The sequence below is a fragment of the Carlito syrichta genome, unplaced genomic scaffold, assembly GCF_000164805.1.
Source record: "Carlito syrichta isolate Samal-C Ts95f unplaced genomic scaffold, Tarsius_syrichta-2.0.1 Scaffold301818, whole genome shotgun sequence".
NCBI lineage: Eukaryota > Metazoa > Chordata > Mammalia > Primates > Tarsiidae > Carlito > Carlito syrichta.
The window spans coordinates 32,156-47,962 of NW_007245914.1; the positions used below are offsets into that span (position 1 = coordinate 32,156).

Below are 15,807 nucleotides of genomic sequence, written 5' to 3' on the forward strand. Positions count from 1 at the left end.
CATTAGCTGGGTGTGGTAGCGCATGCCTATAGTTCCAGCTACTTGGAAGGCTGAGGCAGAAGGATCACCGGAGCCCAGCAGGTCAAGGCTGCAGTGGCCGGGAGCGGCCACTGCACTCCAGTCTGGGCAACAGAGTGAGACTCCAGCTCAAAAAAAAAAGAAAGAAAGAAAGAAAGAAAAAAAGAAAAGAAAGTAAATTTTGTTTAAGGGTTTGCAATTTGCTCTTCCTTCTTAGGATGCATCTTCTAAGGGTGCTCCTCCATCAGAATCCTTTGTAAATTTCCTTTGGGTGTAACAAAGCATCTTTTTTTCAGTACCAAGTGACTTGACAGCGTTTCAGTAGTTGTTTTGCTGACAATCTAGAAAGAAACATCTTGAGCAATTTAATGTTGGTCTTTTTCTTTGTGACCTTTTCTCCTGGAAAACCATTACTCAGAAGAACTGCATACCTCACTGAGGCTGTCTAGACTAAAACAAGCTTCTTTTTTTCCCTTGTTCTAGGGAGCCTTTGCCTACATAGTCAATTATTTCATGTACGTCCTTTGGGCTCTCCTGTTTGCCTTCCTTGCTGTATCTCTTGTCAAGGTGTTTGCGCCTTATGCCTGTGGCTCTGGAATTCCTGAGGTGAGTCTCTGAAAATGGTTTATAAGTGGTAAAAATATGGATCTTTTTTAGTTGAAATCTTTCAGTATGTGTTCCAGCATAAACCATTATTTGGTGAATATTAAACAGGATCCGATTCTGAGGCCATCTAAGTCCTTTCTAGATCTTTCTTCAGTCTTCTCTCAGCCTGGGCCACCTGAACTTAAAGCGAGTTGATTCTAAGCCTCCTAAGGGTTCTAGTTACTCGGTTGCCGAAGACCTCCCTATTCCTTACCCAAGAAAGCCCCCAGGGTAGATCCCAAGATTCTGACCTGAAAAAACAGTGGTATATCATCAGCCTTGTTAGAGCAGAAGAAATAAACCCCTATTTCTAACTACTTTTGAATTAGATTGCTTGACAGTGACTGAAATCCCTGAGATTTTAGGATACCAGGATGACTTTGCCCAGCTGTGTTACCTGACCAAGTAATAGTCACAAATTTCTTTGCCAGGAACTCAAGGCTATACCTAAACTTTAAGGTTGTTTCAGAGACATTACCCTTACCCTCTCAGAAAATGCCTCTTGGGCCAGCATTTTGTAACATAAGGAAAACACTTATCCCTTCCTCTCCGCCTCCCCTTTCTCCATATATACACACTCTCAAACTTACAATACCTTCTTGCCTAGCTATCACCCCTCCCCCCAAAAAGAGGAAACATAAAAGCTTGAAGAACAGTCCTTGGTTTCTTGGGCTTCTGGACTTCTGGGCTCCCTCCCAAATCAAGATCACTGGAGGTTGTATTTATATGTCACTTATTCAAAAGGTGTGGTTTCTATAATGAGGTTCAGATTTTTGCTTCTTAGCTTTGGTGGTTTCCTTAGTCTATATTCAATCTCTCTGTGTTTGACTTGCAGATAAAAACTATCTTGAGTGGTTTCATTATTAGGGGCTATTTGGGTAAGTGGACCCTGGTTATCAAAACCATCACCCTGGTGCTGGCAGTGTCATCTGGCTTGAGCCTGGGCAAAGAGGGCCCCCTAGTGCACGTGGCTTGCTGCTGTGGGAACATCCTGTGCCACTGCTTCAACAAATACAGGAAGAATGAAGCCAAGCGCAGAGAGGTAATAACAAATGGCCTTAATGGTCTCTTTGTGTATGAGAGCATAAATGGTACAATATTAGGGGTGAGAATTCTAACAATATATATGCAAATACCCTTTGATCCAGCAATTTCACTTCTAGGAATTTATCCTATAGACATCCTAGCACGTGTATGCACACAGTTATATGGGGATGGTCAGTGCAGCATTTGTTTATGTAGTGAAAAACTGAAACAACCAAGCCAGGCTCGGTGCCTCAGCCTGTAATCCCGCGCCTTGGGAGGCTGAGGTGAGTGGATTGCCTGAGTCCATGGGTTTGAGACCCTCCTGGGCAACTTGGCGAGACCTCATCTCTACAATAAATCAAAAAATTAGCCGGACATGGTAGTGTATGCCTGTAGTTCCAGCTACTTGAAAGGCTGAGGCGGAAGGATCACCGGAGCCCAGCAGGTTGAGGCTGCGGTGGCCGGGAGCGTGCCACTGCCCTCCAGCCTGGGTGACACAGTGAGACTCCAACTCAAAAAAAAAAAAAAAAAAAAAAGAAAGAAAAAAGAAAAAAAAGTTTCAAGCCATTGGCTTACTTTTGTCTTGCTATAATTAAGGATCCAAGATAATAATAGCTCTTGCTTTATTTTCCTTGAATTACAACCAAATCACATATGGAATAGGTTAATACCAAGGTTATTTCATTAAAAACGATTTTCTGGGCCGGGCTCGGTGGCTCAGCCTGTAATCCCAGCACTTTGGGAGGCCACAGTGAGTGGATTGCCTGAGCTCGCGGGTTCAAGACCCACCTGGGCAACTTGGCGAGACCTCATCCCTACAATAAATAAAAAATTAGCCGGACATGGTAGTGCGCGCCTGTAGTTCCAGCTACTTGGAAGGCTGAGGTGGAAGGATCGCTGGAGCCCAGCAGGTCAAGGCTGTGGTGGCCGGGAGCGGCCACCGAACTCCAGTCTGGATGACAGAGTGAGACTCCAACTCAAAAAAAAAAAAAGCTAGCAGGAGACAGATAGGGAAATATGAGTAGATTCTTTAGCTACCTGTCATGTGGTAGAGAAACATAAAGGCAATGTTAATTGGTGAGGCTGTTAAACAGTAACAGTGTACAACAGAAGCTACAGAGTTGAAAAAACATTTTAATGGGTAAGAATAAAGTGTTGATTGTTGCTGGTTTTGCATAGGTGAAGGTGAATTTGAAACTACTTTCATTCTATAAAATTGGCATTTTTGCTCAAATGGTTCCTTGAAAAATAAGAAGAGAGTTTGATTTGGCAGATGCTCTATGTTTGTCTGACTAGACTCATGAATACAGTTGTGTGTACTTTAACAACAGGATGCACTTTGAGAAATGCATCCTTAGGCGATTTCGGTGTTATGTGAAAATCATAGAGTGTACTTACATAGACCTTGATGATACAGTCTACTACACGCCTAGGCTGTATGGTATAGCCTATTGCTCCTAGGCTACAAACCTGTACAGCTTGTAACTGTACTGAATACTATAGGCAGTTGTACACAATAGTATTTGTGTATCTAAACACTGAAAAAGTACAGTAAAAATATGGTATTATCAAGCCGGGCTCGGTGGCTCAGCCTCTAATCCCGTGCCTTGGGAGGCTGAGGTGAGTGAATTGCCTGAGTCCATGGGTTTGAGACCCGCCTGGGCAACTTGGTGAGACCTCATCTCTACAATAAATCAAAAAAATGAGCCTGGCGTGGTAGCGCACGCCTGTAGTTCCAGCTATTTGGAAGGCTAAGGCAGAAGGATCGCCGGAGCCCAGCAGGTCGAGGCTGCGGTGGCCGGGAGCGTTTCACTGCACTCAGTCTGGGCAACAGAGTGAGACTCCAACTTAAAAACAAAAATGGTATTATAATTGTATGGGACCATTGTGTTATATGTGGTTTGTCATAGACTGAAACGTTATTATGTAGTGCATGCCTATGTTTGAATCTTAAATTTACTTCCTATTGCTTATTTAACTTTCCAGTTAGTCTTTCCTGTTGGTAGCACCATCAGTGGCAACCCTTTCGGGTCTGGTGGCCTTGTCAAATTCAGCAGATGGCTGAGAATAAAATAAAACAGATTTGAAAAGAAAGCACATAGACTCAACTCTAGTCTATAAAATTAAAGCAAACTAGCCAGGCTGATTCTTCTTCTCCTTCCTAATTCATCCTAAACAGTCACTGAAATCTCCTTTCTCAAGTTGCATGTTGGTGGTCCTCAAATGATAGCCTTGTAGCTGTGAATTTCAAAAGGCTTCAGAACTGGAACTGAAGATCTTACCCTCCCTCCTCATTTTCCAGGGCCATCCTATACTCCCAGAGAAACCTGCCAGATTATTTTGCCTAGGACCTTTTTATTCTTCAAAACTCCTAATTTTGTTCAACTTTCTCTAAACTATTTCCTTACTTCTCCATCTCTCTCTCCACAGCAACTAGAATCCAATGAAAGGACTTGATCCTTCTGTTAGTTTTGGTTTGTTTGCCATCACTAGTGGTTGTTATACACATTTAATATACACACGTGTCCACACACAGAGGCGGTGCTCTCTAAATATCACTCTTCTCTTTCCTTCATTACCCTTTTTTCTCTCTGGCTGCTTCTTCCTCTCCTTCTCCCTCCTAGCCCCTTTCCTTGCCACAGGGTGTTCTCTTCCCTTAAAAATCTAGTCGCCTCCCCATTTCTGTTTCCATGGGTCACTGGGCATGGAATAGGACACAGAGTACAGGAAACTGTAAATACCTATTGCATGAATATTTGCAGCTCCTGAATAGCTGTGAGCCGGTTGTGACTTCAGTTTTGTATTGTTACAGCCTCCTTTAGCATCTCATTTAAAAAGTATTCCTTTACAAAGTGCTATATAAATACATCACTGTAAGTACTTCATTTAGATGGAGAATATATAGGTCTACAGACTCAAATGCAGTTACTGAATTGGGAGTACTGGAAATGAGGGGCATGATTTAGAATAAAGCACATGACTAAATTAATTCCAGAGGAAAGGCCTTCTTACTTGGTCAAGCATGTGAACCATGAATGTGTGTTCAACATTCAGCATGCAATGTTTGAACCTTATTTTTGATGATGTGGAGAATGTAAAGGTATTTTTTAATGTTTAGTAACCACTAACATTTTTTTAAAAAATGTGATTGAACATGGGAAAGCATCATTATTCTATTGCTAATTTTAAGTTTTGAATTGTAGGTTTTGTCGGCTGCAGCAGCAGCTGGTGTGTCTGTAGCCTTTGGGGCACCTATTGGTGGAGTTTTATTCAGCCTTGAAGAGGTAATGACTTTTAACTGTCTGTGGAGGATGTGCGTGATTTTGTGTCAGAAATTTTGTACATTATGTACAGTATTTTTGTACATAATATAAAATATCTATATCCATTGCAGTCCCTAAGTGCTCTGCCCAAGTTGGTGCTTTACCATGTGACTGGAAATCCCTAGGCATTTTTCATCCTTTTTTTTTTAAGAGGCAAAGTCTTGCTATGTTGCCTGGGCTGGTCTTAAACTCCTGAGCCCAAGCAGTCCTCCCACTTCCACCTCCAGAGTAGCTGGGACTACAGACAGTTTTTATCCTCGAGTGGACTCTAATGTCTGCAGCTCCACCTTTTTACTTGAAATGGTTTCGGCATATTGACTGAGCTTGCTCTCTCATTTTCTCTCTTATAGGTCAGCTACTATTTTCCCCTCAAAACATTGTGGCGTTCATTCTTTGCTGCCTTGGTGGCTGCATTTACTCTACGCTCCATCAATCCATTTGGAAACAGCCGCCTGGTTCTATTTTATGTGGAGTTTCACACCCCATGGCATCTCTTTGAGCTTGTGCCATTTATTCTGCTGGGTATATTTGGTGGTCTGTGGGGAGCTCTGTTTATCCGCACAAATATTGCCTGGTGTCGGAAGCGAAAGACCACCCAGTTGGGCAAGTATCCTGTCATAGAGGTACTCGTCGTGACAGCCATCACTGCCATCCTGGCTTTCCCCAATGAATATACCCGTATGAGCACAAGTGAGCTCATTTCTGAGCTGTTTAATGACTGTGGCCTTCTGGACTCTTCCAAGCTCTGTGATTATGAGAACCGTTTCAACACAAGCAAGGGGGGTGAACTGCCTGACAGACCGGCTGGTGTGGGAGTCTACAGTGCAATGTGGCAGCTGGCTTTGACCCTCATACTGAAAATTGTCATTACTATATTCACCTTTGGCATGAAGGTGAGGAGGAATTCTTTTGGAACTCAGTGGCTGTGGGTTTTGGAGGGCAAAACCCAGGTATCATACAGTCCTGATAGCTCATGGGACACTTTCAAATCCCCCCAACATTAGTCCTCCACCCCCAAAAACTTCTTTTACCCTCACATGTTCTCATAACTTCCTAGTCAGTTGTGCTTCTATCTCTAATTGTCCAAGCCGAGTTTTAGACCAAATGCCAATCTTGGTGATAAAATTTTAGGAAGAAATGTTTTCTCCTTTCCTGTGGAAAACATTTTGCCCCTCAAAAAGGATGGCGAGGTTTTTATTCCAGTGCGTTTGATATAAAAATAATATCTGGCCGGGTTCGGTGGCTCAGCCTGTAATCCCAGCACTTTGGGAGGCCAAGGCGAGTAGATTGCCTGAGCCCGCGGGTTTGAGACCTGCCTGGGCAACTTGGTGAGACCTCGTCTCTACAATTAAAAAAAAAAATAGCCGGGTGTGGTAGCGCATGCCTGTAGTTCCAGCTACTTGGAAGGCTGAGGTGGAAGGATTGCTGGAGCCCAGGAGGTCGAGGCTGTGGTGGCTGGGAGCGTGCCATTGCACTCCAGTCTGGGTGACAGAGTGAGACTCCAACTCAAAAAAAAAACAACAACAATATCTGACCAACACAGTGTTAGTCCTTATAGAGTAGCTTTAGAGTTTACCAATAAGGCACAATATTGACTGAACCAAAGAAGTTGCTGATATTTCGTCATTTTGACCACTAAAATAGCAATTTCCTATAGATAACCCAATATGTAACTAAATATACTTTTTACAGTCGTTATCAATGTTCAACTGTCAATAAGTGGGATTCATTTCAAAGGTGATCCTAAGTTAATATTTAAACTATCAAAAGCATACATCAGGCTGGCACATTGTGCTTTCAGCAACTGTTACCATTTTGATATTTCAGAAGAAGCCAGAAAGGAAAATTTGTTAAGGTATTTTCCTCCTTCTTCCTAGGTTTTAATTTGTTTGTTTCTTTAGCACCCAACTACCAAGTTATTTCCCTCTATTCTCTAGAAAACTGGAGATTTAAGTCAAAAAAGAAGAGACAGCAACTCAGCTTAGGCAATGCTGTCATCTCTGAGATGACGCCAACAGGGGTGGAATGGAAAACCTGGAAAAATTTGTAGTATTTCTTGAGTTAATTTTCTTTTCTTTTCTTCTTCTTCTTCTTTTTTTTGAGTTGGAGTCTTACTCCATCGCCCAGACTGGAGTGCAGTGGCTGCTCCTGGCCACTGCAGCCTCGACCTGCTGGGCTCCAGTGATCCTTCCACCTCAGCCTTCCAAGTAGCTGGAACTACAGGCACGCGCTACCATGCCTGGCTAATTTTTTGATTTATTGGAGATGAGGTCTCACCAAGTTGCCCGGGTGGGTATCGAACCCGTAGGCTCAGGCAATCCACTCACCGTGGCCTCCCAAAGTACTGGGATTACAGGCTGAGCCACCAAGCCCGACCTTGAGTTAATTTTCACTTCATACCTTTGTTCTTTCATTTAAAGGGATGTTATAGGCCATCAGAACACCAGATTCAAATGCATTCTAGAATAAAAAACAGGCTGTTTAAAAACAATCTGCCATTTTGATTATCCTTATCATCATTTTCCTCTCATAGTGAGTATTAAGAATTCACTATGGTATTCTAGGAGTCAAAAGAGTGGGGAGGTAGATAAGGGTCCCTTTTTGGTTCACGTGCAACCATAGTCAATATCTCATTTTAAAATGTAATTGTTTAATCTTTCTTGACGCTGTTACAAAATAAACTGAAATCTTATATGCCATCCTTTTTGTGTGAGCAGTGGGTTACAATTCAATATATGAGCATTCCATTTAAATCCCAGCACTAGTCTTTACTAAATCTTGACCTTAGGTAAGTTACTTAACCTCTCTGAACCTTAGGTTCTTTGTAATTTGGGACTAATAACACCTACTTCCTGGGGTTATAAAGAACTGAGGAATCTCTTTTGTAGAGCATCCAGTATGGAACATGGTAGATAGCCAATAACGGGTAGTTACTATTGATAAGAATTCAAAATTGGTGGAAATGTCTGCATATATGAGAAACTCCATCTATTTTCCTTTTTCTTTGGGAAAGGCCTAATTTCTGCCTCCAGTTCTGTGTTGGTCTGGAGAGTTCAGGCTCTTGCCTGATGGACCCCGAATCAGGGTAAGCTTCTTTGCAGTCATTCTTGCCTGCACGTCCCAGAGAACCTCTAGTCCCTGTAGTATTACACAAATCTTTACAGCCACTTGCTAGCATAGTGCATAGTTAAATTGTCATTGGCCTGTTTGCTTCGCAGAGGGTCGGTCCTCCAGCCCTTACCATATGTTAAGCAATTGCATCATTTCTCACTAACCATCTATTGCTTTCTTTTTGCAGATCCCTTCTGGCCTCTTTATCCCTAGCATGGCTGTTGGTGCTATAGCAGGTCGACTTCTAGGAGTAGGAATGGAACAACTGGCTTATTACCACCATGACTGGACCATCTTCAATAGTTGGTGTAGTCAGGGAGCTGATTGCATTACCCCTGGCCTTTATGCAATGGTTGGAGCTGCAGCCTGCTTAGGTGAGTAGTGTCTGCATTGATTTCAAAGAAGTTGCTACCCAGGCAACATACAAACTAAGAGTGATATTAAACACAGTTGACTGTAGGATTTTTTTTTTTTTTTGAGTTGGAGTCTCACTCTGTTGCCCAGACTGCAGTGCAGTGGCCGCTCCCGGCCACTGCAGCCTCGCCTGCTGGGCTCCAGCGATCCTTCCACCTCAGCCTTCCGAGTAGCCGGAATTACAGGCATGTACTACCACGCCCGGCTGATTTTTTGATTTATTGTAGAGATGAGGTCTTGCTGCCCAGGTGGGTCTTGAACCCACGGGCTCAGGCAATCCACTCACCTCAGCCTCCCAAAGGCGCAGGATTACAGGCTGAGCCACCGAGCCCGGCTGACTGTAGGATTTTTTAATGACTATTTCCTGTTGGGTTTGCCATTTTCCAAACATGTTAAGAAAGCTAATTCTATTCTCTCATACTGGGGAAATAACCAGAAATTTGGACAAAAATATCTGCACAAGAATGTGCATCATTGTATAAGAACAAAAAATTAAAATCACCCTAAATGTACATAGTAAGGGACTGGTTAAGTAAATTATGATACATCCATATGGATGTTATGCAGCCTTTAAATATGATGTTATATAAATTTGTAATAATATGTAAAATGTTCCCAATATAAATTGGGGGAGCATGGTGGGAAATTAAGCATATACTATGAGCTCACTTATGTAAAAACACGTTTTTACGTAGAAAAAACCTGAAAAGGCATTCAAAATTTTTACTCTGCTCATTTATAGGCAGTGAGCTGATGGATAATGACTTTCTTTTATATTTTCTGGATTTTCCACAATGGGCATGTATTGCTTCTCTAATTAGGGAAAAGAAGCAACAGACAAATGAAAAAAAAAGATCGAGAAGGCATCTTGTAGATGTTATTTTGAGATATCTGAATCGTGTCCATTGTAACCTTACTTTAATGTGATCTCTGGGGTCTGCGCAGTTGTAGGTGAGACCGCTTTCTAGCATTGTTTCTGGTAAGTCAGCTTTTCCTGGACAGGCCCATAATTGTAACAAATCCTGTACTTGGCCTTCTGTTGGTAGCCTATGTCTATTTCTTTGCAGGTGGGGTGACTCGGATGACTGTTTCTCTTGTTGTCATAATGTTTGAACTGACTGGTGGCTTGGAGTACATTGTGCCTCTGATGGCTGCAGCCATGACAAGCAAGTGGGTGGCAGATGCTCTTGGGCGGGAGGGCATCTATGATGCACATATCCGTCTCAATGGATATCCCTTTCTTGAAGCCAAAGAAGAGTTTGCTCATAAAACCCTGGCAATGGATGTGATGAAACCCCGGAGAAATGATCCCTTGTTGACTGTCCTTACTCAGGACAGTATGACTGTGGAAGATGTAGAGACCATAATCAGTGAAACCACTTACAGTGGCTTCCCAGTGGTGGTGTCTCGGGAGTCTCAAAGACTTGTAGGCTTTGTCCTCCGAAGAGATCTCATTATTTCAATTGGTAAGGATTTCAGAAAGGGGATAATGGAATCTACTATGGTCTCAATAAATATGCGCAAAATGGGGGAAGACGAAGGGAAGAGGGGACTGATTAGGGGCCAGAAGAGTACATAGAACTAGCACTTCCACCTTTAACTTTCTTTTTCCTTCTGTTCAAATAGAAAATGCTCGAAAGAAACAGGATGGGGTTGTGAGCACTTCCATCATTTATTTCACTGAGCATTCTCCTCCAATGCCACCATACACTCCACCCACTCTGAAGCTTCGGAACATCCTGGACCTCAGCCCCTTCACTGTGACTGACCTTACGCCCATGGAGATCGTAGTGGACATCTTCCGAAAGCTGGGACTGCGGCAGTGCCTGGTTACACACAATGGGTAAGAACTCTTGAGTAAAGGTAAACTGGATTGTGGGAGAAAAGATAATGTAGAGAGAGAAAAGAGAACCCAATTTAAATGAGCATTAGTTACACTTGTAGGCCTTTTTGAAGCTCTGAGATGAAGATAGATGTGTTTCTTTTATCATCATAATTCATGGAAAAGGAGTTTGAGGGAAGAATGTGTGTGTGTGTGTTTGAGAGATGTGAACTGCTAGTTGCACATTATAAATAACTCAGTTCCTCCCCCACAAAGGAAACAGCTGTGTTCTTGTGCATAGGCAGCACTGAAATTATAATGGCATGAGATAGTATATTTGTAGTATTTGGTCCTTACAATATCCTTGATATTATTATTTCAGGATGAGAATACCAAGTTTCAGTGAGATCTAATGATTTACACAAGGGTCCCAAGTTAATAAATAATAGAAGTAGACTTTAAACACAAGTCTCCTGACTCCCAAGCCCAAGGTTCTTTCCTTCCTGGGAAATCCGTACTGGATTTCTTATCTAGTAAAGGAAGCCCTGCTATTTTTATTAGAAAAGAAGGAGGTTGAAAAGAGGGGTAGTTTTTTTCCCCAAACGTGGTGTGTTAATCCAGCAATTATATAAGAATTTTACCTCTTCTGAAATGTCTAAGTGGTATAACAGACGTCTTGCAGGATTGAAATCAGTAAGGGGCCTTTCCCTAACTGGTGAATTCAACATTTACTGAATCCCTACTCCATGTAAGAAGATATTCCACTAGATTCTGGGGAGACACAACAATGAATAAGACCATTCTGTGCCCTCAAGAAGTGTGCAGTGTTATAGGGAAGGCAAGAACACAGCAGTGGTTATAGTACAGTAGCAAAGAGGACAGGTGCCCTGGAAGAGACCTGCATAGAACATGCTGCTGCTGTGAGGAGACCAGAGTTACTGCTGTCTTGTAGGATCAGGGAAGGGGTCTGGAAGAGGAGAGTTTAAACTGGGCTGCAGTAGGTAATTAAGATTCAGAAATATAGAGAAGGATATTTAAAATAGAGGGAATCGCAGGGTCTGAGACCTAGAGGTAGAAATGCTTGCATACATTTAGGAACACATGCATTGTCTCCCGTTTACCTGGAACACATACCCTACTCCTGTTGTCTCCTCATTCTGGAAGTGCAACTAGTGGTCAGAAGCAAGGTTGAAAAGGACTGAGGAGGACAAGTGTCACCTTTGGGAATGGTATTTTTAACTGCAGATTTATTTTTGCTTTGTTGTGTTGCGTTTGTCTTTTAGGCGATTGCTTGGAATCATCACCAAAAAGGATGTGTTAAAGCATATAGCACAGATGGCGAACCAAGATCCTGATTCCATTCTCTTCAACTAGAATCTTTAGAGATAGCACTCTGGATATAAAACTGGAAGGACATTGCAGACCGTGGATATATTTTATTAACTGGGTACCCAAAAACACATTTCCCACATATGGATGGTGAAGTCATATTAGTCTGTTGTCTCTTTCCTACAAGTTAACCAGTTGCACTACATAATCTCTGGAAATTAATCATCTCTTTAGGAGAAAATACAGTTAGGCTTCTGTGATATTGCATTAGGAAGATTTCATGAAAGAGTAAACAAGATTGCTATGGTTTTAATTCTATTTGTTTTTTTAAGATTTTTTTTAAATTTAAAGAATAATTGTTAGCCAATATGCAATCTCTGAAAACTATGCAAGGAAAATTCCAACCGTCCTGACCTATAGCCTGCAGGAAAGTGATGAAAAAGTCACTTTTTGGGGATCTAACTGTCATTGGTAGAAGATGAAGTGTAAACTAAGGGGTTTTACTTTTCAAACCACATAAAGGAAAGCCAGAAGGAAAATTGTAGTGGTATTTTCTAGACTGTGAAGATTCAGTTAAAATGTTATCCTTGTTTCTGTTACAATATTTAGCATTATTAGTTTGTTATGTGTGTATGTATATGTTAATTTTAATTTCTGATTATAAGACAATGCTGCTTTGGTTAATCTCTTCAAAATGAATCTAGAGAGGTTGACGTTTATAGCTTGCTTGTTCCTGGTACTCTTTTGAAGTGCACAAAGATAAGTTATAGAGCTTTCTCCTTGTCTGCAAAAAGGGTAATTTTCCAGATGGTATTTGTTAAGCTAGTAGACAAGGACTTTGCCATGAATTTGTTAGTGGCAAGGAATGATTTCTTCCAGCTTCCTTGAAATGAATGATTAGGAAAGTTCTAAGCAAAGTCAGTGACTAGGAATTTCACATTTTTGTGAAGTCCTACCTAATTCTCTTACCCAGATGCCGCCTCCATGAATGATGGTGCTTTAGGCTTCTGGAATATGTAAGAACAGTAAAGGGAACCAACTCTAGACTGCATACTGGTAAACCAGGGAAGATTCAGAACTGCATCTGCATCCTCATGCATTCCTTTTAAAGACCACCAGTACTAAAACAACTGGACATTCATTGTACCTCCCGGTATTAAGGACATATAACAGGCCAGTGTTGTTCCCGTGAGCATGAATTAAGCTTTGGATACTTTCAAATATATTCAAGGTATTGGAACAGGATAGACAGCTGTGACTCCTTTGAGAATGTTTAGAATTCTAAATAAACCGGACTAGGTGGCTCAGCCTGTAATCCCGCGCCTTTGGGAGGCTGAGGTGAGTAGATTGTCTGAGCCCGCGGGTTCGAGACCCGCTTGGGTAACTTGGCGAGACCTCATCTCTACAATAAATCAAAAAATTAGCCGGGCGCGGTAGCGCGCACCTGTAGTTCCAGCTACTTGGAAGGCTGAGGCGGAAGGATCGCCAGAGCCCAGCAGGTCAAGGCTGCGGTGGCCGGGAGCAGCCACTGCACTGCAGTCTGGGCGACAGAGTGAGACTCCAACTCAAAACAAAACAAAACAAACAAACAAAAAAATTCTAAATAAAATGCAGAGCCATTCTAAGACCCAGGGGTATGGACAAGGCCTGGTGACACCAAAGGTGCTTGCATCCATTTGAAAAGGTGCCTGTCTCAATTTCATACCACCTTGATTGCAATTTTAAAAAATCACACTCTAGGGATACCCAGTGGAATTAAAGAGCCACCACCATCATTCCAACCATGATTTCATTTTTTATAGTTTTACCCATGTGCAATTACTGCCCCATCAGTCTGTTCCCCTTTCTACTTCTTAGTACTGACTCCTCTCTTTGGGGTTGAACTGTTCCTGGTTAATCATTCCTATTACAAGAAATAACTCCTAGAGCTAATTAAATTGTAAACCAAGGCTCAACAGTCTTATAGCACATGGACCAGAGGTGACACACAGCCCTTTTCTTTGCCATGTGGCCCCATTTGCTGCTGCCATGCCTCCATTTCCACACTGGATGACCAAGGCAGCAAGACTTCACTGCCAGGGGTGAGAGTTCAGCCTGGCTCATTTTATAGATCTGTTCCCAGCACTTCTTACTGTCTTCTAGCCCAGAATCAAAGTCACTTGGCATATTCCTCCCAACCCTCCACCCCTCAAATGCCTCAGTATACCTCATTTAAATGTTGCTGAGCCCCAATTTTAGGGCTTTTTACCCCTAGTTCTTTACAAAATCTGAAATTCTTTTATTGCTCAGAACTGGATAGCCAAGGCTTATTTTATTTTTATCTTTAACATATCAAGGCAGTCACCAGAGTTTTTCCTTGTGAGGATATCACTCTAGCATTTTAATGAAAGAGAAAAAAAAAAAACACTCTCTAGGGTACATTGTATCATAGTCATGGCTCGGTAACTTTATATCTTTTGTTCTTTCCATGCCACTGATTCCTTCATGTGAGATGAGACTGTTTGCGCAACTACCCTGTATGTTATATAGAAATCAAAGTTCTTATCTGTATATTTCTGGTTCAATACCTGTCTTATTAGCAGTCCTTTCCCCCTAAAGTTTGCAAAACAGGAAATATTACTATTTCTGGTATTTGATGGCAGTGAAAGGTTTGGTCATATTTCATAGTGCAGCAACAATATGGAGGGTGTCTTAAGTTTACCTTTGTGTTTCTTCAAGACTCTGTTCTTGATTTTAGACAGATGAGCCAGTGTTAAGGTGCTACTTCAGAGAATAAATTCAAAAAATCAGATAACACTGTGCTAAGGTATACTTTGTAGATGCTAAGTACCAGTTGACCCTCAGAGAATGACAATGTCCCTTTGATACCTCATTCCTGATAAATCTCATTCATTAACCTCAGCTCCTCAGGAATCCTTGTAGTTCATATGCTAGAAGTAGCTATAGTGTGTGGTATCTACTATATGTCCAATCCTATGACTTGGCTTAAAGTTTGGCTGATTGTGGCTAGAGCTCTCTACTAGACTGCTGGCTCAGCACCTTGACACTTTGAGTTTCTTGTCTTCAGAGAGAGGAGAATGGTCTTTCTGCCATTGCCATAGTTAGCAGTTGAACATATCTGAGCAACAAACAGACCTCCAGCATAAGGAGGTCTGTCAGTAGCTTCAATGGCAAAAGACTAGATAGTTTGTGATTTAAAAATTAATGAATTAAGATAAGACTATTTTGATATTGAAAAAGAAAATTGCCTGACACAAGGAAAGGATTTACAAAAGAATGCCAAATAAAAGTTTCAACAGAGTTAGGATAAAAGTTTCAACAGAGTTAGGAAAATTATCTGGTAGACATCCAACCATGAGAGGAGTGGGAGTCTGTAGATCTGTAAAAGTCTAACTGCTATATTTTGTATCTTCAGATCTTGAATTTAAAGAAGCAAAAACAGTTAATGCATGATTAGTTATGTTGGAGGGAAAAAGCAGGGAACCAGTAATGCAAAATGGTGACTTGAAAGATCATTTCTATTTGGATGTTTGGTTAAAAACTTATTCCAATGCATTTCTCTCCTCTTTCTATGGCCCCAGTGTCCTAGCTCAGCCCAGCTGTGGAGTAGAGGTGGTATGATCCACAAAACAGATTTCCTCTGGTGGATAATCTGACATTGATGGTACTTTGAATTTGCCAGCTGGCGGAGCAAACGATTAATTTGCTGATTGAACTGAAAAGCAATTCAATTGTTTTGGCACCAAAGGCTGAATCTAAACCCTTTACAGGAAGAACAGAGCAGCACAGTATATGTTTCTCTAGCTGACCTTCAATTCTGTTTGAACATGAGAATGATAAAGTAATGGAGACTTAGTGTGGTCTAAGACTGCAAAGTAATTCACAACCAAGATCTTATGAACCAATTCAGGTGGGAGGGGAACAAATATGTTTTCAAAAACCTAGCATGAAATAGAGCCCATTATGGAAATTAGCAATTGCTGTATATTTTAAGTAGTTCGATCACCTGTTGTCGTTGGGTGTTGATTTTGGTTTGTGTTGTTAGGTGATGAGCAGGAAGATGTATTTGTTTTCCCACACTATCTGTTGTTTTGGAAAAAATCATGAACAGTGCAATTT

At 41.5% G+C, this 15,807-nt stretch overlaps 1 protein-coding gene across 3 annotated transcripts in view; it reads left to right on the top strand.

The window, feature by feature from the left end:
* The window catches only part of CLCN5 (chloride voltage-gated channel 5), a 41,128-nt gene extending 28,521 nt beyond the window's left edge, over nucleotides 1-12,607 (top strand). For 2 of the 3 annotated variants that reach the window (XM_008055313.2, XM_008055314.1), the window contains exons 5-12: nucleotides 502-624; nucleotides 1,499-1,705; nucleotides 4,893-4,973; nucleotides 5,363-5,905; nucleotides 8,311-8,497; nucleotides 9,605-10,003; nucleotides 10,164-10,380; nucleotides 11,643-12,391. In XM_008055313.2, the coding sequence (XP_008053504.1) occupies nucleotides 502-624; nucleotides 1,499-1,705; nucleotides 4,893-4,973; nucleotides 5,363-5,905; nucleotides 8,311-8,497; nucleotides 9,605-10,003; nucleotides 10,164-10,380; nucleotides 11,643-11,733 (1,848 nt within the window). In that variant the 3' untranslated portion in view covers nucleotides 11,734-12,391. Of the gene's footprint in view, nucleotides 1-501; nucleotides 625-1,498; nucleotides 1,706-4,892; nucleotides 4,974-5,362; nucleotides 5,906-8,310; nucleotides 8,498-9,604; nucleotides 10,004-10,163; nucleotides 10,381-11,642 lie in introns of all 3 variants that reach the window. The other variant, XM_008055312.2, reaches the window with a different exon arrangement.
* The last annotated feature ends 3,200 nt before the right edge of the window (nucleotides 12,608-15,807 follow it).